The sequence below is a fragment of the Eupeodes corollae genome, chromosome 2 (assembly GCF_945859685.1).
Source record: "Eupeodes corollae chromosome 2, idEupCoro1.1, whole genome shotgun sequence".
In the NCBI taxonomy this organism is placed as follows: Eukaryota; Metazoa; Arthropoda; class Insecta; order Diptera; family Syrphidae; genus Eupeodes; species Eupeodes corollae.
Genome location: NC_079148.1, coordinates 66,758,939 through 66,785,173, shown reverse-complemented (window position 1 = coordinate 66,785,173; position 26,235 = coordinate 66,758,939). Strand labels below are relative to the sequence as shown.

Sequence of the window (26,235 nt, the reverse complement as noted above, 5' to 3'; positions counted from 1 at the left end):
CTCTAGAAAAGTTGGCAGAAAATCCGCTTTTTTATCGACAAATTTTGTTCAGCGATGAGGCTCATTTCTGGTTGAATGGCTACGTAAATAAGCAAAATTGCAGCATTTGGAGTGAAGAGCAACCAGAAGCCGTTCAAGAACTGCCCATGCATCCCGAAAAATGCACTGTTTGGTGTGGTTTGTACGCTGGTGGAATCATTGGACCGTATTTTTTCAAAGATGCTGTTGGACGCAACGTTACGGTGAATGGCGATCGCTATCGTTCAATGCTAACAAACTTTTTGTTGCCAAAAATGGAAGAACTGAACTTGGTTGACATGTGGTTTCAACAAGATGGCGCTACATGCCACACAGCTCGCGATTCTATGGCCATTTTGAGGGAAAACTTCGGAGAACAATTCATCTCAAGGAATGGACCGGTAAGTTGGCCACCAAGATCATGCGATTTGACGCCTTTAGACTATTTTTTGTGGGGCTACGTCAAGTCTAAAGTCTACACAAATAAGCCAGCAACTATTCCAGCTTTGAAAGACAACATTTCCGAAGAAATTCGGGCATACCGGCCGAAATGCTCGAAAAAGTTACCCAAAATTGGACTTTCCGAATGGACCACCTAAGACGCAGCCGCGGTCAACATTTAAATGAAATTATCTTCAAAAAAAAAATGTCATAAACCAATCTAACGTTTCAAATAAAGAATCGATGAGATTTTGCAAATTGTATGCATTTTTTTTTAAAAGTTCTCAAGCTCTTAAAAAATCACCGTTTACATTAATTTGGTAAAAACAAAAAAAAAAAAGCAGTTCTACTGCTATCACTTTTTAGTTTCTAAATATTAAGCAATGTTTTAAGATATTGCTTATCAATTTCAGGTAAAAACGGTCTTTAAGGTCTTTTTTCTTTTCTTTTGAGATCGGTGTTTTAAAGGTTTGTGTTATTTTGAACAAAGCAAATTTTTCGGTGTTGGTAGTGAACCCTTGGTGGCTGTCTTAAATAAACTTACAGTTTTGTACTCTTTTTCTTTCGCCGAATTTTTAAATTTTATTTCAAAAACGAAATTTTTTTCATAAAGCAATATTTTTACTTTGGGAAAAGGTACTTTGCTGAAGTCCATTTTGTTAGCCAAAATGGAATACGCCAAAATCTTCAGGAAGCATTTGAATAATTTTAAGTTCAACTTTGTCTGTGTTCATGCTTGCTAAAAGCTGGACTAGGTGCAGTAGACTATCGATATCAAGGTTTTTCAAATACTTATCGATTGCCGAATGAATGCAATCCACCTCCTGAATTAAGGAATGTCTCGGCTCGGAATATTTCTGGGCAATCATCTCTATACCACTTCGGTTCAAGAATATTTTAATTGCGGTGGAATTGGTTTTGCTCCTAGTCTGCGGAACACATGAATCACTCCATAGTATGATGGATTTTAAGGTGGGGTATACTTCGATAAGCCTTTCCAAAATTTGTATTAATGCACTTGCAATGTCATTTCCGAAGCGACCACTATGAGCTTCTGTCCAAACTACGCAATAAGTAAATCTTTTTATAGGGATAGCAACTACTACTGTTGCAGTTAGATTGAACATATTAAACTAACTCTTATATAGTAAAATTCGGATGCGATTCATACAATTGTCTTGGGATATCTACACAATTGTAATGGATATGGCACAAACCAATACTAAAATTTTGTTTGCGATCATTGTCCCATAAACATAGCATTTCTTAAACACAAGTGCACGTAGGACAAACCAATTCTCAACATTCTTAGTATTTTTTCTATCCCTTGTCACCGTAATATGCAAGTGGAACAAAACAATTCTGACAAAAAGCTTGGCAAAAATTATATGGAAAAAATGTCCCAAACGCCAAAAAATGGTTTATGGCACAAAACAATTCTAGAAAATGTTGATTTTGGTGGATATGGAACAAAATTGATGTTGGATATCTCGGGATTGAAAAGACTTGGCGCAAATCTGATCACAGATTTAGAAAGAGCATACAAAATTGCCATAGAATCCATTCCTAACTCAAAACCGCCAAAAGTGGCGTATGGAACAAACCAATTCTCGAGCGACGATAAGCCCGAAAAAATGTTTAGCATTAGAACTATATGTCTCAGAAAGAATAATGCGGGAACGTATTTTTTTTTAATTTTCCAGGGCATAGAAAAAATTATAGTTGCAATGAGCCTTTTACTGGGCCCAATAGTTTATTCATAAGTTATTCAAATGAAATAGATATATCATTTAATATTAAACTGTCAAACTAGGTTATATGTATATCTTATGTTCTGAAATTTGTATAAATTTTACAGTAGCCTGTAAGATATAATAATTTGTAGATCAATGATATAACTAATAAATAAATAAATATATCCAAGTATAAAAACTTAAATATTTGCATTAGCATACAAATAATGTTCTCTGTCATTTTTCATGATAGGTTTAATTTTTAAAAACAGGCATAAGCCTTACGACTTTAAACACAAATACTTTACTGAACAATTGTCCTTATTATGTAAATTGAAATAATGATTTTATTTTTACGAAGCCAATACTTGCCATATAGACAATTTACAACACCAACAAAAAAAAATGAAAACTCTCTGTGAACATCCCAGTAAAAAATTATGTGAATGTAACAAAAAAAACATTAATTTATGATGAATTAAAAAAACTAGTAGGTTTTATAGAGAAGAAGAGAAGGATGCTGATTATATTTCGGTTAAAATGTTTGGCTTACTTAAGAAATTGCAAAGCTTAAACGGAAATCATTAGCAATTTATAATTTAATTGATGCAAATCAAATACAAATCGGAAAGGAAAACGAAAAAAAAAGTCATACGAAACTAAATTTTGTAACATTATTTGTGTTGCTAGAGAAAAAATAAATCCTTAGTGCAGTCAATTAAAACAATTTTTGTTCTGTTTTTACATCGAATAACCATAAAACTTCGTAGTATCCTTGGCATGATGGTTAGCACGTTAGGCCGTTGTATTTTTACTTAGAGTGTCCGTATGGGACCAGTAAGTTAGTTTTAAGTTATGGTTAATTAGGATTGTTTTATGATTTTTTTTCTAGCTTTAAGATAGTTTTAAGAATAAATTAATAAAAATGAATTTAAAAAAAAACTGCGTTGGACTGCCATGCCAGAGCTCTTGGGTTCGATCCCTGCCTGTGCCATCTTAAGCTTTTTTTTTCACGGGAACTGCCTCCTGCGAGGAATTGAAAAATTCTCCAAAATTAATTCTTGTCATAAAAACTTCTTTACTAAAATTAGCCGTTTGTCGTAGGTCGCATCCATTCCTGACAACGTTTCTCGCACACAGGAATGGTTGAGAGTTGTAAGTCACTAGGCTCTTATACTCAACGGACTGTTGGAAAGGGTTACCTTAAAATAGACCGAACGAAGTTCCTATTTTTTTTTAATAGTGTTATTTTGTGCAACATTAGATCTTATACGGATAATCATTTCTTATATTCAAATAATTATTCAACATTTTTCGTTTTTTTTGAGTGTTCCGTTTAACTATGGAAAAGTTTAGAAGGCCTCTTATTGACAGTATAAAAGTCTCATGCTGTTCTGTTTTAGATTTAGAACTGAATTTCTGTGAGTCCACTACAAATAAATTTGTAAAATAAGACTATCTTCAAAACACAATGTCGTGTAACTTGCTTCACTTTTTTCACATTCGTTCACTTTTATTTTTCCAAAACATTGTTGATAGATTGCTTGGATGATATTTTCTCTAAGTGCTTGTTGTCCAATTCAAGCTGTTGCAAGGCCAAACTTCGAAGTGTCAGTGATAACAAAGACATGTTATATAATAATTAATAAATCAATTAGTTAAATCGAAGTTTCAAGCAAAAGAGCATTTATAAATCAAAGAAAAGTGTAGAAGGCAACACGAAACCCCAGGGTTTACCAGCGTTTGTTTTGTGTATATCAGATTGGACCAATCCAATACTACGTGAACTGAATGGTCCGAATGATAATTTCTAATCCAACGAAAACAAATGTATGTATTTTCGGTATAAAAGGTTGATGCCATATTCTATCCAACGCCTTTAAAATATCACGTCAGGCTGCCGGTCGTTAAGAAGCTTTCTAACTTCCAAGATATTTCTTAAATTAAAAAATGATCAGCATTTTCCTGGCCTTGGAGAGAAGAGACGTAAACGCCATGGACGATACTTAGAACGTGAGTAGGATTCGCCTTGTTAGGGACCTGCTGGAAAAATGCTGTTTTGATCCACCTATTGCTTATTACTTATCTTAATAAATTTGAATTGCGTTTCATAACTATATTCGTGACATGAAACTAAAGTACAAAAATAAATAAAGTCAACAATTATTGGAGTAAAAAACTTCCCATTTCACATTTTTTAAAAACGATTTTCTATAAATTATTAAGGGGGTATTCTGGTCTAGAAATTAAAAAAAAATCGATTTTTTTTTTCTTTTCATATTTTCATAGTTTAACTATTTAAAAATATTTCTACGAGAGGATTTTCCCAAATTCAAATTATTTTCGGAGAAATAAGTATTTTGCTGAGCAGCCATCCAAATCGGTTGGGTTGGAACTAATAGAACAAAATACATAATGGGGTACTTTAAACGCGTTTTTCTCAGAACTCTCTTTTTGAATCTGATACCCACGATTTCTCAGGTTCTGCGGAACCGATTTACTTGAAATTTTAAGAGAGTCTTCTTTAGGGACTTGTCTACGTCCGGAACTACGGCCATCCCCCAATTTTCATTTTTACTATTTTAAACAAATCGAAGAACGTTCAAAAAAATGGTAAATTTGTTTTATTTTTCTTTAGACAGTCGCCATTTTGTAAAAAAAAATGTTTGTAACTTTTCCGTAGTTCCAGACATTGCGACATTATTGTAGATTACTAATCTTTTTAAGTTTTTGATTTCAGATTTCTAGAAGAGTTAAAATCGTGGGTATGGTCACGCACCAAATTTTTGAGACGCACCACTCCATCAGCTGATAACTAATGGAATTTTGATTTTTTTTTTACTTTTTTATTTTTTTTTGTATCCTTCTAATGTAAATAAATAATGTATAAAAAAATTGATGGTAAAATTGTTGCTTGCTTTTTTCTACAGCACTTCAAAAATTACCTAAAATTCATGTCTCTAGACCAGAATACCCCCTTAAGAACACTGTCAAGTTATACATTTTCGATCTTATATTTAAAAGAATAAGAGCATACTTTAATAACCACCCTTAAATTTTCTTTTACATTTTCTAAATTTTAATTTTTAAGAAACTACCAAAAGCCAATAAACGTAAAGGAAAGAGTCAAAAAAGGTACTGTAGCTCTCTTTCCTTGTAAAAAAGCTATTGGTAATAAATGGGGTTTACAACCCAGAATCAGATATTGGCTATACACTTCGGTAATCAGACCGATTTGAACGTACGATGTGGCAGTATGGTGGACTGCTTTAGAGAAAGGTATAAACAGGGATAAGCTAAATAAAGTCCAACGTTCAGGTTGCCTATGTATAAGCGGATCGCTTCGCACGACCCCGTCTGCGGCACTGGACACCTTGCTCTACCTAACACCTCTCGACATATTTACCAAACAAATAGCTGCAAGCTCTGCTATTCGCCTAAAAGCTTCGTCGCAGTGGCCTACCAACAACATTGGCCACTCCGTAATTCTAAGGTATTTAGAATCAATTTCAAAGCGCACAGACTATACCATCCCCCAACTGCAATTCGACAGAAACTTCCAGATTTCTATACCTACCAGATCTTTTCGGGAGGATAGGACATTCTTTGGAGGATTTTTTTTTTTTTTTTTTTTTATAATTAGCAAACACTAAAAGGGTTTTTTATACCTTTAATATGCCAAAGACACAGTGTGAGCATTAGGAAAAGAGGGAAGGGTTGGATAGGAGGTGTCGGTGTACATTGGTTTTAAATTTCTGAACATTGCAATGAAAGGGAAAGATAGAGCGTGGCAAGGCGTTCCACATTCGCGTAGTACGGCTAAAAAAAGAATCTCTGTACTTCATAGTACGTCCGAAGTTGGGCTCAAGGGTAAACTGATGGGCATTCCTAGAAGCGCGGGTATTACGGTTAAATTGTTTAAGGGGAGGAATGCAACTGGCTATTTCACTAGAGCATAGTCCGTTAAAATAACGGTAAAAAAGGGTGAGGCAAGAAACCTTGCGTCGATGTTCGAGTGATGTAAACGAGTTGATGATGTTTATGTCACCAATCATTTTAAAAGCTCTTTTTTGAATACTGTCCAAGAGGCTTAAATAAGTTACTGGAGCACCAGCCCAGAGATGAGAGTTATATTCAAGTTTCGGACGTATATAGGTTTTATAGATTGTAGCCAGATCAGACGGAGAAAAAAATTTCTTGCAACGTCTCAAAAAACCTAGACATCTTGCGGCATTTTTGGCAACATCGCGTATGTGATCGCTCCACAAAAGGTGGTTGCTGATGCACATTCCAAGGATGTCAAGATTTTCTGTTTCGTTGATGCAAGTGCCACTCATAGATAGTGGCAAAGACGGTTTATCTCGCTTTAACGAAGCAAGACAGCATTGCGTTTTCGAAGCATTAAATTCCACACGATTTTTTATTCCCCATTGTACAATGCTGTGTAGGTCGGAATTTAATGAGCTAATCATATTTTGCCGTTGCAGTTCCACATCCGAAGAGGAGGGTTGTGAGTCTGGAAACGAATATGAAAAGCTAAGAGTGCTATCGTCAGCGAAACAATGTATTGGATTAGAAGTAGCGGACAGGAGATCATTTATAAAAATGAGGAAGAGGGTCGGAGACAAAACGGAGCCCTGGGGCACACCAGCGTTTATTTTATGAGTTTCAGACTTGAATCCGTCCAGAACAACTTGTATTGAACGGTTCGAAAGAAAATTTCTAATCCAACGAAGAAGAGATTCGTCGATACCGAAAGCACGCATTTTCGATAAGAGAGCAAGATGCCAAACTTTATCAAATGCCTTTGAAATATCAAGTGCAATAATCTTACTTTCTCCAAAACGATGTAAAGATCTGTTCCACTGTTCGGTGAGATGAACCATGAGATCACCAGTGGACCTATTGCTACGAAAGCCGTATTGCCGGTCATTAAGAAGCTTCCGTTCCTCAAGATATTTCTTAAGCTGATAATTAATCAGCGTTTCCATGACCTTAGAAAGAAGGGACGTTAGTGCTATCGGTCGGTAATTTGTGGGAGAAGAAGATTCGCCTTTTTTTGGAATTGGCTGAACAAATGCAGTTTTCCAACTACTCGGAACGAGCCCAGAAGAATAGGATAGATGGAAAAGCTTACGCAGTGGTTTTGCTAGCGTGGAAGAACACCTCTTCAGAATAATAGCGGGGATACCATCTGGGCCAGCGGATTTATGAATGTTGAGATCTTTAAGAACTCTCGCCACAGTTCGAGTACGAAAAAAGATTGGTCCCATAGAATCATTTACGCGTTCAAGAACTGGAGGAGTCATGACACTATCTGGTAAGGTGGAATTTTCGGCGAACTGCCTTGCAAATAAGTTAGCTTTATCAATAGAGCTAACTAAAGGAGTGTCATTGACAACAAGCGTAGGAACCGAGGAAGAGGAAGAATTCCTCATGTTTCTTACAAATGACCAAAAATTCTTACTGCCTTTGGGACATTGCAATCCATTTTTACACAGATGGGTCAAAAACAATAGAAGGATTTGGGGGAGGTGTGTACTCCGAAATATTGAAATAAAGTCTCTCATTCCGCCTTCCCAATCATTGTAGCGTGTTCCAGGCGGAACTTTTGGCGATAAATTAAATCTCGTTCTGGCTCAAAGAAAACGTGATATCAACATCTGATATCCGTATTTTCCCTGATAGCCAGGCCGCTATCAAACCTCTGGACTCTGTCTCTACAAACTCTATAACAGTCCATAACTGTCGATCATCTCTAATGGAGATGGCGCAGCAGTTTAATATTCACCTTTGATGGGTGCCGGGCCATAGAGACAGGCAGATGAACTCGCTATTAACGGTACAGTACAGCCCATCCTACGTTTGGCAAGTACTGGCATACCAATCGCTACTTGTAAACTGCTGATAATGCAAGACGCTGTGAGGAGGGCAGGCACCAGGTGGAACAACATCACCACGTGTCAAGTCACAAAAAACATCTGGCCAACACTGGATTTTAAACGTTCAAGGTGCTTTCTCTCTCTAAGAAGTTCACATATAAGCTCGATAATAGGTGTCATAATCGGACACTGTCTAATAGGAAAGCACGACACGAGACTAGGCGTATTCTCAAATGACTTTTGCAGAAGCTGTATGGACGAGGTTCTTCATCTTCTCTGCACATACCCTGCTCTGGCTCGAAAACCTAGAAGAATTCTTCCTTAACGATCTAAACGATCTAAATCATATCGGTAAAATCAGCTTCTCACGGTTCGTAAGGGACTCAAGCTAGTTCCATTGAGCTTAGGAGGAAGCCTCAAGATTCATGCGGTATCATAATGGGCCATTAAACTGGCCTAAGTGTGTCCGTTTCCATCTTGGACAGCCACTATAACCTAACCTAACCTAACCTAACCAAAAGCCAAGATAACGAGAACGAAAACAAAACTGTCCTCCGCTAAAGGTATGACACGACAATTCAAGCCTTCTTAGTTCCTCCCTTGTAAAAGAATGCAAGTTTTTGAGAATGCAATTATTATAAATCATTTATTGAATTCAACTTGTAGATTTCATTCATTGATTTAAAATAAAGATTGTGATTTCAAATTTTGCAATCACTAACAGTTTGATATTAACAAGATCGAGATCATTTTTTCTCCAATCATTAAACTGCAATCAATTCATTCTAGTCATTTAAGACTTTGAATTTTGTCTAAGTCTTTGCAATCTTAAGTAAAATTTCCCTAAACACTTTCAAATAAATTTTGGTGTCTGACAACAAAAATTTATATAAGAGGTGTATGGGCCACTTCAGAATATTTTGTGTTGTGAAATGTCACTTAACAACGCAAGGATTTCAAATGAATGAAGTCTCAAATGATTACAGTCAATTGATTGCAGTCAAAAGATTGATTGAAGAAAAAATTATTGTAGCTTTTTAAATGTGAAATGATTGGAGATTGCGAAATGTTGATTCAAAGTTTTAAGAATAATTCAATGGGTAAAATCATTGTATTAAAGTTATAAAAGATTGCACTCCAAAAGATTGCATTCTTTTACAAGCCTGCTTAGCTCTAACAAATCATTCACACTTTTTTCTATAATGGGCAAATATTAACCTGTTCGCTATAGTTGTCCTGGGAAAAGATAAATAGACTTTGAATGTTTAAGAAAAATTGAAGCTTTGTGCATATTTTTCAAAAACAAACTTGAAACTATTTTTTTAAATATTACTACCTAATTCTGTTTTATTTGTCAGTTACAAGCTTCTTCCAAGTAAAGTGTCAAAAAACTTTTAGATTCAAATACATTTCGTAACCCAACTTCAAGTGAATGATGAAAATGTATGTATCTCTTCCTTAACCTCATTTAACTGGCCAATTATTTTTGTAATGCTTTACTCCTCCCATCCCAAATAACACAAAAATTAGTCATTCAATTTTTCCAAATGAGCGTTTTCAATGACACCCCATAACCATCCATAACATTTAGGACACTCTACGATTAAGACCGACTAAAAACATCAGGATTACATATTTTTTGCTTCACTTTTTTTTTTTCTTTTGCTGCCAAGTTGCACTTATATCCGTCCTCAAGTGTAAACGGAAAATCTGTGACGGTACCTGGTGCCTGGGCTATAAACTAGCAAATAGAATAAAAAGGGATTCTAAAAAAAAGAGGGTCAAGATGCAGTTCATCCTAGCCAGAAGGATATTTACAAAACCAAGCTCAGCTGCTTTGTGTAAACTTTTTCATTTTAAGTACACAAACCTAGTTTTCCACTCTGAAAAGAAAATACAAAAATTAAAAAAAATCGAGGCAGAAGAAGATAAAAATTGTATGACGATGGTGATAAGTGGATAGCAGGGTGGAGCGTTGGGCGTGGGTTGGGGGTTGTTTATAGTTGAAGTACTGACGTCTAAGTAAAATAGTTAATCCAACGAGCAAAATCACATCTTCACTTTTAATTCAGCCGGCCGACCGACCGACCTGGTCGTGAGGTCGCCTTTATCACGTTGTTGTGGTTATAAGAATCGTTTAACTTTAATATCTCACTTAAAACGACCCACGACGACGACTACGACTACGACAACGACACCGACCAAGTGATAAAATTATATCTGTGGGTTAATCTAAATAGGTCATTAGACGGCAGATGAGGTATAAGTATTTTGTGTTTTTATTGTTCGTTTATCAGATGAGACATCATCTATTATTTTTATTGATTAACCTTGACAGAGGGTAGTGACAGCGATGAAATAAATCACACCTATAATGATATGACTTGGATATATTTAATTGATTTGGGTGAACAATTTAATATAGATAGGGGTGGTAGGCGTGGGCGTTAGCGTTTCTCGTCTATGAAATTGAAATTCAAAATTGCCAGATGGAAAGACACCCTCGAAAAATAATAAAAATATAAAAAAATATAACACTTGACACCGGAAAAATCTTGACAGATTAAGTGAGAGGCATATCTTTTGTAGGTTATGTATGAACATATGAAAGCATTTTTATTCGTCTTTATATTGCTTTTGAAGATCCATGGAAACCTGCATTTTATGGGGTACTTAGCTTACGTGACATTCTCCTATAGAATATGTGGGACAATGGATTATGAATGTTAAGAGGAATGTCAGAGTCATGAAGGGTGTACCTTTGAGGTTAAAGATGATTGAGAGAACGTAATATGTTCTTGTTCCAAAAAAGAAGAGATTTTTCTTTCCTTTTTATATTTTCCAAGTTAAGTGTACTTTCTGTGTGCTTTGTGATGAGATAGTGGGAACTTATGTGACTTCCATACTCCTGCTCCTCTAAAAGTGTGTCATGTATTTACTCATATATGCACAGTAAAATAGAATTTATTACTATTTAGACAAATATTTTATTTTTTGTGAATTGCCAAAACACTAGAAAGTTTCAATTCATAAGAGAAAAGGTTAGAATTTAGTTTATATTAGTTTCACTTTGTTAAAATATGAGGTTAAATTATGTATTATTGACTTACGTGTTATTGGTCCTTTGAGATTTGTAAGAGAAAAATATTAATTTCCGGCATTATGAACAAAACAAAATAATAATACGATGAAAATAGTAAATTACGATTATAATCGTCAGACAACATCCGATTGAATCTATGTCGAGATTTTTGTTGAGTTAAACAACCGCACTCAGATTCCTGATATTGCATGTCAATTAACCAAGACCCTAGATTTGTTTCTTGAATTTGATACTGATAATTATGCAATCAGTGTATTATCGCCTCTAGGCTCATTTGACCATTCTTCTATATCTACAAATTTTTGTACGCCAACAAAAAAAACTGTTAAAGACAAAATTCTTACTAGGACTACTAGGATTTTGTGAAAAGCCAACGTGGACGGTCTCACGACTTCTTTAGGAACTTTAACTGATCACTATGCAGTAGTGAATAATTTTCGAAAAATTAACGTACCTAACTTCATAAAATCAACCATTCCTACGCTCATTTTCAATGACACTCCTCTTGTAAGCTCGATCGAAAAAGCCAGTTTGCTTGCAGCACAGCTTTCCTACAAAGGCTACAAAGGCTATACTAACAGTAATTAAGAAGTTTCGCTGTTCTAGATGTTTATTGAGGTGATAATTAATCAACTTTTATATGAACTTGAAAAGAAGAGACATAAGTGCGATCAGTTCATTATTCAAAGGGCAAGAGCGCAATCGTTTTGTTTGGGTATCGGCCAGTTAAATGGCGTTTTTCATCTACTCGCAATGAGACCTTAAAAAATGAATAGATGAGAAAATGAGTTAGATCACCTCATTACAATAATAGCGGGGATAACATTCGGGATAGCGGATTTATGTGTGCTTAGATATTTTAGAACTCTAGTCTCTAGACATGAGCACAGGTGCGAAAAAAGATTTGTCAAATAAAATCATTTACGCTCGCAAGAGAGTCATAACACTCTGGAAGCATTGAATTGTTGACGAACTGCCGAGCGAAGAAATTAAATTTCTTTTTCATGGAACTAACAAAAGGAGTTTTATTGAATTGACTTTATAACCACGGAAGCTTAAAGTATACCGTTCAGCCAAGATTAAAAGCACTTAAGAAAATTTACTACGAAGCAATTACACTAGTTTTTTTTAATTTTCACTACCTTACCTTAAGGTGACTTGTCTGTTTGGAAAGATTATTTGTTTTGTATTAATATTCCGAATGCAATCATTCCTATTTGAGGAGGAATATCGATAGCTTGAAAAAATTGAATTACCGAAACAATGTTATTCATAGTAAAGAATATTTAGAAGAAAATTGTTTGAAAATAATAATGTTTAGAACAAAATTCAACATAACGTTTTGAAAAGTCTCATTAATATATCAAAATAATTAAAATGAAACCAAAAACCTGCTATTAAGTATTTAATTCAAATTGTAACATTTTAAGGCTTTCGTACAATCCATATTCTTGGCATTTAATAAGTGTGGTCAATTAGTTTTTGTTTTGTAAAGATGAGGAATTTAAACAAAAATATTTCTAAAGTCATATTAATTAATAAAAAACATCGACTAATATAACTTACAAAATCAAATATCTGAATTTCGAAATATTGTCAAAATTGTTATTGTTTAGAATGTGGTCGATCTTTCTCAAAACATATTCGCTTTTAAAAAAATTGCTTTTATGTTTTTCTAAGAAAATAACCATTTACTAGCAACAATATTTTGTACACAATAAAATAATTTCGAAATCAATACCTTCATGTATTTTCAAGATATTTGAGTCGGGATTTTATCCCTTGCATAAATCCGAGGATTTATAATCCTAGGTATAATTAAAAGTGCGAAAAAGTCCTTTTGTTGGTTAAAAAAACTGAGGAAAAATGCATCACAAAGTATTAAAGAAAGTTAGTTTCTTACCCACAATCAGGAATAAATATATTAGCTAAACTTTTCAATCGAATGCTCGAATGTGGAAAAGTGGAATCAGATTTAAAAAAAAAAACTATTATTTTTCCAATTTACAAAAAAGGTGATCAGAACGTTACAACAACTATAGAGGGATATCGTTTATGACACTATTGCAAAAAGCTTTGCCGAAAATCTATTAAAAAGACTACAGCAATCCTAAAAGAGTTCCAAGCTGGATTGCGAGAAGGCAACAGCGCTGCTGATAATCCGGTTAACCTCTTCAATATCATAAAAGTTCAAATGAATGACAACAGAAAGTTTACTGTTTATTCATTGACTTTAAAGCGGCGTTCGACTATATCGACCGAAGAGCACTTTTATACAAACTGCAAATCTTAGGGATTTCTGAGAAACTCATTTGAATTATTATAGATCTGTATGATAAAACAACAGCTGAGGTATGGGATGGGGAACAATTGTCAGACTGGTTTGAAACAACGATGGGTGTTAAACAAGGTTGCTTGCTGAGTCCACTATTTTTGGCACTCTATATAAATGAAATCCATGAGTTCATAGGAGGGGGTATTTCGCTGAATGGAATTCAAATTCGATTGTATGCGCATGACAGAGCTTAAATTTTACGTGGAATCGGTTTATCACTAATAAAGGTGACAAATTAACTTCTAAGATCAATATCTTCAACGCGGTTATGGAGCACAAGTATGGGGGGTATTACAACATGATGAAGTGGAAAAGATGCAAAGATACTTCCACAAAAAAGTACTGGGTCTGCCAAGTGTGACACCTAACTATGTCTTGAACCTTGAATGCCAGTTGAAACCTTTCTTTGAGTACACGATGAGATGTCATATGTACTATGTGGGAAGAGTTCTCAGTGCTTACGCAAATAACAGGTTACCAACATTTTTAGCCAAGCTGATAATTGAAAAGAAGATTGTCTGATTTAGGAGTTGGGAAAATATCCTCAATCGGAAAGATGTAGAACAGTCGGATGAAATCGTGACCAACAAAACTCTGTTTAAGTTGGTTGTGGATGGAGACACTTACACATTTTGTGGGAACTTGGCAATTTTAAGAATTATTGGCCGAGAGTCATTAGGAAGTGGTTCACTTGATATGAACACTATAATAGATTTCCTAAATGGAATAAGGGATTGGAAATGCATCATCAAATACTTACAAATAGCACTGAATTATCGCCAACAACTCATAAGTGAATTTAACAACTAGAATTTGAACGTACTCGTATCTTAATTATATTTTTGCCTTAAAAATAATTATTAATCTAGGGAAGTTTTAAGAAAAAAAATTATAGTTTTCGACAGACGACAAAAGTCATTGCTGAACCTTTTTGTTTAAAGAAATTGTAATTTGTAATTTAATTTATTAGCGTTAATTTATCGTTTTTTTTTTTACAAAATGGCAATTGCACAATTTACATAGATATGGTTTCAATGCCTTACTGATGTCAATAATATGTTTGGGAAAAAAATTAAAAGAACGTGATCAAATATAATTGGAAGGAAAAGCTAATGAAAAAACCTTCATCAATGATTACATAGTAAATATGTTTAAATTAAGGTGGGAACGAGAGTAGAGATGGTAGTTTTTCTAAACAAATTATTTGCAAGATACTTTATTTTACAGTTTGTGTAACAAAATAAATAAATAAAATAAATAGAAATAATGCTAACAATTGTATATAAATATCACAGTACAATACTATTTTTATTAATAGTTAAATCAGTCTTTTCATTTTGATAGAAGTAAATAAATAAATGAATAAATAAATAAATAAATAAATAATAAAATAAATAAATAAATTAATTAATAAATAAATAAATAAATGAATAAATAAATAAATACATTTATGTATAAATAAATAAAAATAAATATGTAATTAAATAAATAAATAAATAAATGAATAAATAAATAAATAAATCAATAAATACATAAAAACAAGATATTAAATTCACAAATACAAAGTATATATATAAATGAACAAACAAATAAATAAATAAATGAATTCGTAAACAACTAAATTAATAAGTGAACAACTATGTACTATATAAACAATAGATGGACTAAAAAATAATAAATAATTAAAGTAACTAGAACAAATTTATTATATACATAAATATAGAACGAAATGTAAATAACTGTTTTTATTAATTTAATAAACGCATCTATAAAATCACTTGTTTTTTATTTTTTATATTTTTATTTATTTTTTATTTTAAGAAATTAACCAAAATCCAGATTAGAAATTAAGAAATTATATATATTTTACATTTAACTTTGAAATTCTATCTTGGACTAGCTCAATATTAGTGACAGAATGAAGATCCTGCGTTGAGAAGTGCCAAGGCAAGTTGAGCATCATTTTTAAAATTTTGTTTTGAGCTATTTGCAATTTTTTTATGTGTGTTTTTGCACATTTACTCCATACTGGAGAGCCATAAAACATAATTGCTTGAAATATGGATTTAAATATAAGTATTTTATTTTCAATACTTAATTTGGATCTTCGATTTATGAAAGGGTAAGGCGTTTTTATTGTAACGTTGATTTTATTTACAACTTGACGTACATGGAAAAGTTTAGAGTCAAGGAATACCCCGAGGTACTTAGCGGAATTACCCCATTCAATTATTTTACCATCGATATGGATGTTGTTATTGGGTAAGAGGCAAGACTTTCTTTTCCTTGTGAAAAAGATAGCCTGAGTCTTATCACCATTGATTTTTATTTTCCAATCATTGAAATATGAATTAATTACATTTAGATCGTATTGCAGCTTGGTTTCAATAACGGAACCTAGTGAATCTGATACGTAAATGCAAGTGTCATCAGCAAAAATACCCTTTTCACAGTATCTTAAATTCGGGAAATCGGATTTATACAGTATGTATAAAATTGGCCCAAGAACAGACCCTTGAGGTACTCCTGCATTTATGTGAAATAAATCGGAAAGTTCATTGTTCACAGTAACTTGAAACAGCCTCTCGAAAAGAAAGGACTTTACAATTTTTGTTATGTATAAAGGAAAATTTAAAGTTTTTAATTTATGTATGAGCCCTTTATGCCAGACGGAGTCAAATGCCTTTTCAATATCTAAAAGTACCAAACCGGTACTTTTTCCAGAGCTTAAGTTATTTTTAACATATTGAGTTGTTCTGTTAATTTGTTGAACAGTACTGTGAAAAGCCCTAAAACCAAACTGTTCTGGAAGCAGTAGATTATTTTGATTTATATGGATTAACATTTTAGATTTAATCAATAATTCAAAGCATTTGCTGAGTGAACTTAATAAACTTATTGGTCTATAGTGAGTGGGCTCGCAAGCACTTTTGCCGGGTCTTAATAAAGGAATAATTTTTGCTTTTTTCCATGTCGAAGGAAAATAACTAATTTTTAAACAACTATTATATAATTTCTTCAAAAACCTAACTCCACTCTTTGGGAGATTTTGTAAATAAAGATTTTTTATAGCATCAAATCCCACAGATTTTCTTGCATTTAAATTTATCAAAACATCACGAATATCTTTTTTGGAAATAAAATCATTCCTTTGTTCCATAATGCTATTTTCAATATACAGAAAGAAATAAATTATTAAATTATTACTAGTTCTATAGGAACTGAAGCAAATCATAAAAATATAAGAAACAATTTAATGTATGGATATAGTGAAATAAACAACATTACTTACTTACTTTTCGATATTTACAATTTAATTTTTTTTTCGAAAATTGTAGAATTCAAATAATATAAACAATTATTACTAAAAATAAAAACAAAACGTATTATTTAATGTTAAAATTCAAAAAGTTAAAATAATTAAATAATGCAATTATTACTAAAAATAAAAACAAAACGTATTATTCAATGTTAAAATTCAAAAAGTTAAAATAATTAAATAATGCAAATAAGTTGCTTATTGGTATAAGCCTCCCACAAGGCCATAGTAATTCGTTGCACCAATTTGTACTTACATACTCGTATATGGGATAGATCGTCACTCCATCATATAATGGATTGTCCTGCTTTTCTCTATTTCGTTGTATTTTTTGTCCATATTTGAGATAGAAGTCTAAAAGTGACGTACCCCCCTTTTTTTAAGCCAACTTGTTCTATTAATGACGACAATAATTCTGTGTCTATTATGGATATCATTCGTTATGTTCAGACACATCCTGATCAAGTATTATCGCAGTCAAGCTCATTATAGTCTGTAAGTAATAATCGGCAGAATAGGTCCAATTGTAAAATTTGTATAAGGCTCTGGAATTATTTCCAGCTACATATTTGTTGTGCGTCGGTTAGTTTCTTTATTTTCTTGTTCCTTAAATGATTTAAGTTGTGCCAAATAATGTAATCTTCTATTTATGTACTCAAAGTTTTCTCCGTCCAATTTTATTTTTTATTTGGTTAGCAATCCTTATTCCATTGTTTGTTTTACATTAAGTTGTTTTGGAAAATGTCTTAAAGGACTCAACTAAATAAAGGTAGTGAAATTGTATTTCCTTTTTTAACTTCTTTTGTTGTGTTAAATTTGCGTTCTATACTCTCTGTTCTTATTCGTGCATTGTTATTTTTGTATATGTTCTTTATTGTTTCTATTATATTTAAGATGTTAAAGACAATGTTGTTTATAAGACAAAATTAGTTTGAGCCCAATAATTTAATAGTTTCTTAAATTTTAAAGTCAAAAATCAATTTTTTACCATCTTTTTGGTTTTTATTTTTTGTAAGAAAAATGTCCCTTCGATAAAATATCTAATAAAATTAACAGATGCATCAATCATTTTAGTGTTTATATAATTTGTTGTTCGCAAAATATTCGAGGAGACAATTTAATAATTTCCTATAGGAATTTAAAATACAGTTTTAAAATTACCCTAAGTAAAATTAAAATGTGTTGAAATTGTCATGATCAGATGCCTCGGGAAGAATATTCTTTCTTCCAAAAATATGGCAATACATTAAATTAAGCATTCTTCACTTTAAGAATGTTATCTTCTAAATCCCACAATGATGTTGCAAATAGATATAGGTTTGAAACCAAGTTAACTAATGATACCAAATTAAGTAAATTTACTGACAATTGCATTTTCTTACATCATCATATGCTACTAAGACTCAAAGATTCGATTTACTTGGTGAACCGTATTTAATTTAATGATTCTATTTACATTTTAATGTAAAAAAATTGTTACTTCTGAAAGAAACTAAAAGAGGAAATATTTGTCAGGCCATTTTTATGTTGTCATTAGACAACAGCCAGCCAACCTATACAACGCACGCGACAACGACGATGATGGCGTCCGTCGTAGTCGTAGTCGTTGTCGTATCGAATAGACCCAAGTTGGATGAAACTTAAAGTGGACTCCCAGACAATTACACACTATACCCCTACCTACCTTCTCAGCAACAGCAATAACCATCCCCATCAACATCTAGAGGCTCATGAAAAATGCTATTAGCATATTAGTTTGTAGGAGTGCGAGAAAAGATGCTCGAGCGGACCTGCCTGGGCCTACATCATGCATCATGTACTCATAAGGAGCTTTTAAGTGGCACAAGGATGATAGTGCCTCTTTACGACAAGTCTATAGATGAAAAGAAGAAAAACCCAGCACTGAATCTTACATTTAGATTCTGTCGAGGACGATGCGACGAAAAACAAACTCCATTAATATTTTTTTATTTTTCACAGAAATATACAAGTACCTATAGAAGGTATATGTCTCTACGAGTGTATCCGTGTATCTTATAGTGATGTTTTCTTTATTCAGTTTGTGCCTTACTTTTAAGCCCACGAGCTCTTTCATTGGCCGGTACACGGTCGGGTCTATGTTATACCTAGTTCTATTTCTTGACAACTAGAATGTCATTATAGATTGCCAAGGCAAGAGAAGACGATGTTTTACATCATCATTGGTCTCTCTAATGGAGAATCACATTATTTTTGCCTTGTATTCTTCACATCTCACATAAAAGAGGCTCTTAGGTCGTAGGTGCTCTGAACATGAGTGAAAAAATAGAAGAAGAATGATATTTTGATGAAGGTGTGTCAATTAAACTTGTCATTTCAAAAAACCTATGATGGTATGACAAGTGTTATGTTCTTTGAAAATTTAAATTTATTTAATTATCTCTATAAGAAAAAAACAAAAAAAACAATAAGGAATGTTTTGAAAAAAATATTGAACTTTTTCACTTAAAAAACAACAACCATCAAAATGACAAAAGACCTTTGTTATCTATTTCAAAACTTAAATTGAGGTTACACCTCCTGAGAGAATAAGATTAACATGAAAAGAGTGACATTGTATTCGATATTGAAGTTTTTAACCTAAAACGTGAAAATAGATTTTTTGCTTTGGGATCAAAAAAGTTGTTTGTCAACGAGGAAGGCAAGAAAAAAAGTTTTATCAGCTTTTTTGTTATACACTTTTTTTGAAATAGCAAAACATTGTTTCAAAAATTGAGATGCCCTAGAGACATTGGTTGTTGTAACTTGAAATAGAATTTTTTTAAAGGGTTGACACACTATATATGATGGGATATGGGAACAATATGAACGTTCAGATTCACATAGATAGGAACTTTTTAAGGGTTTCAAAAGAAAACTAATGGTTTTTGTTCGAAAAGGTAAAGAAAGGTAGTTAGAAGTTGTGGTCACCCATAATCTCGTTCCGTGACTATCCACTATCTAAAAACGAATGGTTACACTACCGACAGAAGTATCCGTGGAATGATATTTAATGAGTAGGACTGTCGTTCTAGAGGTCTTGGGTTCAATCGCATACAGAATTGACAAATCCTCCAGGAGTAATTCAGATTACAAGTTCGATAAGTTTAAAGTTCTAAGTCACTAAGCCCTCTCTCTACGAGCGTTTGCGCCACCTTATTTATTTATTTGGGTATGTATGACGAAAAGAGTAAAAGAGGTTAAAAGCTGAACTTCTTCTTCCTTGTTTTTTTAGAAATAAAGCAAAGTTCTTTGAAGAATCCATCACTGTTTCTTTTCCTGTTAGTTTTTACAGTTATGCCCACATTTGAACACACGAAATGATCCTGGCTAAGAAATGACTAATTTTGCAAAAAAATATGTACGGTTTTAAGACGAAACTTTGACCAAAAATTGCTTACTTTGAAAAATAAAAAAGCTATTTCGTATCATTTTAGTAATGGTTTTAAATGAGCCAAAAGAAAGACGAGCATATCTCAATTAATTTTACACGATAAAAAAAGATGGATCGGCAAGGAATTGCCACATTAAAACGAACTTAATACATACAAATTCTGTACCTTCCTCCAGAATTTTGAGAATAAGAAATTGAATACGGTTTTAATACTGTGGTATTTGATCTGAAGATCATGCCAAGTAAATCGAAGGAAACTTTATTAAACGCTTTCAAATCTTTATTGAGCTGACCTTAAATATTATAGTCAAAGTCAAATGTCGAGAATAAACCGCATATAAAGATTTGGTTGATTATTCAAATTTAATTGTCTTTTATTAGTCGATTTTTCTTCATATAAATAGTTTAACAGTTCATTTTATAGCATGGCTTGCGCCATCTGCTAGTGACTACTATTCCGTTTGAAAAAAATGTTTTAACAGAATACAAAAAAAATGCATATGTAATGTATAAGATATTATGATATATTCTAGAACATTTCATCTACATATAACTCTGTTTTCTATATCTTTGAGTCCAGCTAAAGTACTTTTTAAGTTTTTTCCGATTTCCACCTTTCAGTGTGTTGATTTCGTCATCTTGTAAGGTGATTTTTTCCATACATGACCCTTCTGATCTCTATCGAAATAGGGCACCTTCCTAAGTAGTTTAGTACGTCTTCTTTTTCTCTCAGGTTACTTGGAACAAAAAGTTCTGGCCAATCCCTCCTATTTGGCATGAAATTAAGAGAAAGTATTAATGCTCTGGTTTTGAAGACAGAAACTATTTAGCAAGCGGAATCGAAGTAGGTTTTGTAGCACAGATTGTTCTTCGATTGTGAATTACTAGTTATTAATTCAAAATTAGATCTTTTTTTTAAATCGACAGCATTAATGAATTCATTCAAAGTAACTTTCCAAGAGCCCCAGTTGATGCCTTGAAGATTAAGTGAATGGTTGCAAAAATCCAAAAAGCACTTCCAATCTGCCATCGAGTAATTTTGCTTTATTATTATGTGCAAACTAATTTTCTTTGGTAGATAACCATTGTATTGTCTTCGAGCCTGAAAGTTTAGAGTACATAGTTTACTTGCAGTTTGAGTTTTGCTAAAAATAGGGGGAAGTCCAGTTTGTAATAGCACTATATGGTTTGGTATTGCACTAGGTAGCTTAAAACTTCTCTTCAGAAAGTATCGCAAGAGTTGTTTAACTTCGTGGAATTGTTAATGACCCTTAAATTGTGCCGATTAAAACATAATTGTTTGCTAGGTTCTATGCATTGCGTCCTATCCGCATCTCCTCCTTGTGTGTCATAACACTCGTTCAGGTTGTGTTTGCATTTTTTATCTTGCTTCACCGACTTATACTTTCTCATGTTCAAATTACTTGTTACAAGTATTCCTAAGTTATTGTAGTCATTAACCACCTCAATGTCCTCAATTACTTTTCCCTACTGCAATTTCTGCCCTCTGCTTCCTTAAATACCATCAGGTTGATCTTAGCCGTTATCTATCACAGAAGTCAGCTAACCTGTTAATAGTTAGTTAGATCTCGTTCAGTGGTTCTGCAAGTGCTACAATATCGTCAGCTAACATTCGATTGCGTACTCTCATCGTATCAATTACGTTTGCTCCTCCAACAGAGAAAACTTCCTACTTGTACAAAGCAAACAGTTAGGGGCTAAGATACCAGCCTTGCATCTCTCAAAGTAATCAGATAGTTCACACCTATTTAAAACTGCTAAAGAAAAAGATGTATTTGAATTCAGTTTCTTCCCAAATTTCATTGATATTCCTTTTTTATACATGCTTAAGCATTAGAGCTCTTCCATCTATGGTATCAAAGGCTGCTTTAAAATAGTTAGACAATGAGTAAAGTTTTTGTTTTTTGTCTATGAAGATTCCAGCAATATAAATAATGGTGTACATTTGTTCTACCGTTTAATAACCTTTGCGGAAACCTGCCTAGTTTTCGCTTAAGTTTTGATTATGAAGAAAGTATTAAAGAAGTAAATTCTTGACAAACTAAACGCGAACCTGTCTATATTTCGTTTCTCTATATAATATGTTAGTTGAATCAAGTGTTCATTGCGTCCGCACTTCTTATACTTGCCGCTTTAATATGCTTCATTGAACCCCCAAATGAAGTAAGTACATGTGCACCAAGCATTAAAAAATAAAAACATCATTCTCTATTTGGATGATTTGATAACACTGAGTTATCCACTTTCACTAAGCATTTCTTTGCTGTACTTACATAATGTATGTTTCCATTTCAATTTTTAAAATTTGTCTTCCACGTGAGTAAAACTTAATTACTTAAAAAAAAATTGCCTTAAAAAATATCCAATCCAACAATAAATTTAATTTTAAATAGCAACGTCAATCAAACCTTTAAATAAAAATTGAAAAAAATACAAACATATATAACAACAATAACGACGCCTCACAATCAAATAGTCTTCTCTCTCATAAAAACGAGTGCTTTACAATTGACTTGATTAGCTATATACGGCTAAAGTGTTGTTGAATCAAATTCAAAATCAGAAGCAGAAGCAGAAACAGAATTCAGAAATCCACTGGCTGGTAGTCAATTTGAAGAGGAAGTTCTCGGAATATGCATCAAAAGTATTTGATTTGCGCCAGTTGACTTGCATAGTATTAAGCGTTAAGTAGGGTCGTCGTCGTATTTCTGGTGTTTTGATTTTTGCTTCCATCACGCTGCTGCTGTTGCTGCTGTGTAAATAATTTCATTTAAAATAAATGCATTTAACTATTAAATATGTCACTTTCTTTTATTTCAACTTCTGACGATCTTGATTATAATGTTTGTTTTTGTTTGTCTTCTCCTTACAGCTCAGTGACAGATATGCCGTCACCCATTGCAACAACGATAACAGCTCCAGCTTCAGCAACACACATCAACTTCTACGATGAACACATAAAATCACCTCCTAGCAATCATTTGCATCACCATCATCAACACCATCATCACCAGCATCATCAGCATCATCAACACCATCATCAGACTCAACAACATTATTACCATCTGCAGCATTCACCGTTCATGGATCGTAGTCCAATCCCGCCGACAGCACCACAACCGCCATCTCCAATGTCTTCCGCTAACCTCTTTCTATCCTCGGAGACTGGCAGTCATAATTCGTCACCAGCTAAGTCATCGTCACGCCTCCAATCGACTTCTCATTCCCATCATCGAGTGACAATCGATGATTCTAATTTACCGCTCTCAGCCTCATCGACTCATCATCAGCTGTTGGCCATAACATCTAAGGATCCGCCATCGGGCGGATCTTCACAAAATCAATTGGCCAATATTGGTGATCGACAGACAGGACACTTGGCACTGATGTATCATCACCACCAGTTAACAAGTTTTCCAGTCCTGCCAGCGATTAAACGACCGCCACGTCGATTAAGTTACGCCGAGCATCGGTATCCACCAATTAAAGCGTAAGTAAAGCAACACATATTAACTTATTTCTTGTTAACGGTTTTTAAAAATAGGATTGAAGGACAAATGATAAGCAAATGTATCAACGGCATAACAAAATGTATAAAAGGCGAAATCCTTTTCGCTAAAGCCTAGATTATATCTCAAAAGTAAACGTCCTGAAATTATAAATTAATTGCATACGAAAAAGAACGGAAACCAAGCTTAAAAATGAAATAACTAGTGTATACCAGTTAGTCAAGGAATATTAAAGAAGTGTTAATAATTTACAGTTGAAAATTATGGCAACCTTATAGTTATTTCTATTACAAGTGAAATAAAAATAGTTCGATCGAATTGTAATCACTGATTGGTATTACTATAATTTTATCACTTTATATTTTGTCACGACCGTGCCAAGTTACGGAACAGGAAAAACTGGTATAAACTGGTCTACTTCGCAAACTCGTGCTGATTAATTTTAAACCTTCTTCTTCTGAATATTAGGATAATAAAATTTGATTCGGTAGGTCGACTATATCCCTCAAATGACTAGCTTCCAGGAATGATTAAGAGTTGTAACTCACATAGGCACTAGTTCTCTATGGACTCTTCTGACTGAACTATTTTCACGATAGTTTATTTGGTGCCACAAATTGAAAAATAGGTCAAAACAGGTAGATATTGACTGACTGGTATAAAATATTAAAAACCACGTAAATTAACCATTTTAATGTCCTTGTTAATTTTAATGTTTTCTTGAAAGTATCTCACATGATTTAAATGTTCTGTAATTACAATTCATAACTTTTATAATTTTTTTTCCATAAAAAGTGAAAGCTGTGTTTTAAACTTTTAGACTTATGTGTGTTCTTCAAATTACACCATCGTATTGTTTTAACCCTGGGTCTGGTATCTGGCTATATTATTTTTACAACCCCTTTTGTTGCAGAGGAAATTTCAATAAACAAGAATTAAATTTAGATTTTACTAGTTTAAGTCAGTTTGTGATCGGATTTTCATGATTGCTTGGTATATGGTTAGGTTAGGTTGGAGTGGCTGTCCAGATGTCATTGACTCACCTATATCTCAAGGGTCCATTGTGATACCACTAATGTGGTTACTCATGGGAGGGTAATGAACTTAAACAAACCATTTTTTATTTTAAATGAAGTTAAAGAGACGTTTTGTGTCAATCGTTGCCAGTTATCGAAGAAGGGATTACCGAGAAAGTTATTCCTTCTAATGGAGAGTGCTGGACATGTACAAAGGAAAGTGTTGGACTGTTTCTTCTTCCTCCTCGTCCATGCAGCTTCTACAAAAGTCATTTGTGTAGACCCCTAGCCTCAGAGCATGTCTTCCTATTTATACTTTGTCTGCTCAGGGATATCAAGCCCTTTGACCGTTTTAAGTCTATGCTTGTGGTACTCTGTGACCATCTAGCATTTGTTGATTCTAGAGCATATTGTTTGAGAAGATATTTGCATGTAGCAAGTGGTGTTCCTATGTTATTTTTTTGTCTAACATTAGGCAGAATTGTTCCGATTTGGCGAGTTTATCGGGTTTGCTATTTCCCGGAATGTCTTTGTGGCCCGGCACGCAAATGAGGTGAACATTAAACTGTTCCGACTATTTGAGAGTGTGTGGAGATAGACGCGAGTGTGTGGAGACAGACGCAAGATATAACGTTTTCTTTGAGCCAGGACAATGCCTCTTTAATCGCCATTACATCTGCCTGGAATACACTACATTGATTGGGAAGTCTGTATAATAGACTGAGATTCAGTTGTTCCGATTAGATACCACTTCCAACTCCGTAATTTGTGTTTGAACCGTCTGTATAGAAGTGTACCGCATCTTCTTCCAGGGGTTTCTCTTCTTCCCAGGAGGATCTGGAAGGGATGGACACATGGAAGCTTATACCGAATACCATTTTTGGGGTGGTATAGTCTAAGCGATCTGGGATAGATCTGAAACTGTCTAGAATAGTAGTATGTCCAGTATTGTTACTGTTTCATTGAGAAGTGGCTCTAAACCTCACACATGAGTTGGCTGCCGCCATTTTGGAGAAGATGTCAAGAGTTGTTAGGTTTAAAAGCACCTCCAGTGCTGCGGTTGGTGTTGAGCGAAGTGCTCCTGTGTTACATATACCTGCTGACCGCTGGATTTTGATGAGCTTATTTAGATTTACCATCTTGTCCAGTGCGGTCCACCATACGACAACTCCATAAATGAGTATCGGTCTGATTACCGAAGTGTATAGCCAGTGGGTTATTTTTGGGGAGAAGCCCCATTTTGATCCTATGGCCTTTTTACAAGTAAAAAGCGCTACAGTAGCCTTTTTTTACTCTTTCATTAATATTTGCCTTTCAATTTAGTTTTTTTGTCTAAAATGAGGCATAAATATTTAGCTTGGTCGGAAAAGCGTAATGGTATTCCTTTAATCTTGGGTGGGCTAATCTGAGGAATTTTGTACCTTCTCGAAAAGAGTATTAGTTCTG

General features: G+C 33.6%; 1 protein-coding gene across 1 annotated transcript in view; it reads left to right on the top strand.

Moving 5' to 3' along the window:
- Positions 1-26,235, top strand: part of LOC129943986 (proton channel OtopLc) — a 138,421-nt gene that overhangs the window by 64,358 nt on the left and 47,828 nt on the right. The window contains exon 2 of the mRNA XM_056053093.1: positions 23,137-23,754. Coding sequence (XP_055909068.1) covers positions 23,137-23,754 — 618 coding nt within the window. The remainder of the gene's footprint in view (positions 1-23,136; positions 23,755-26,235) is intronic.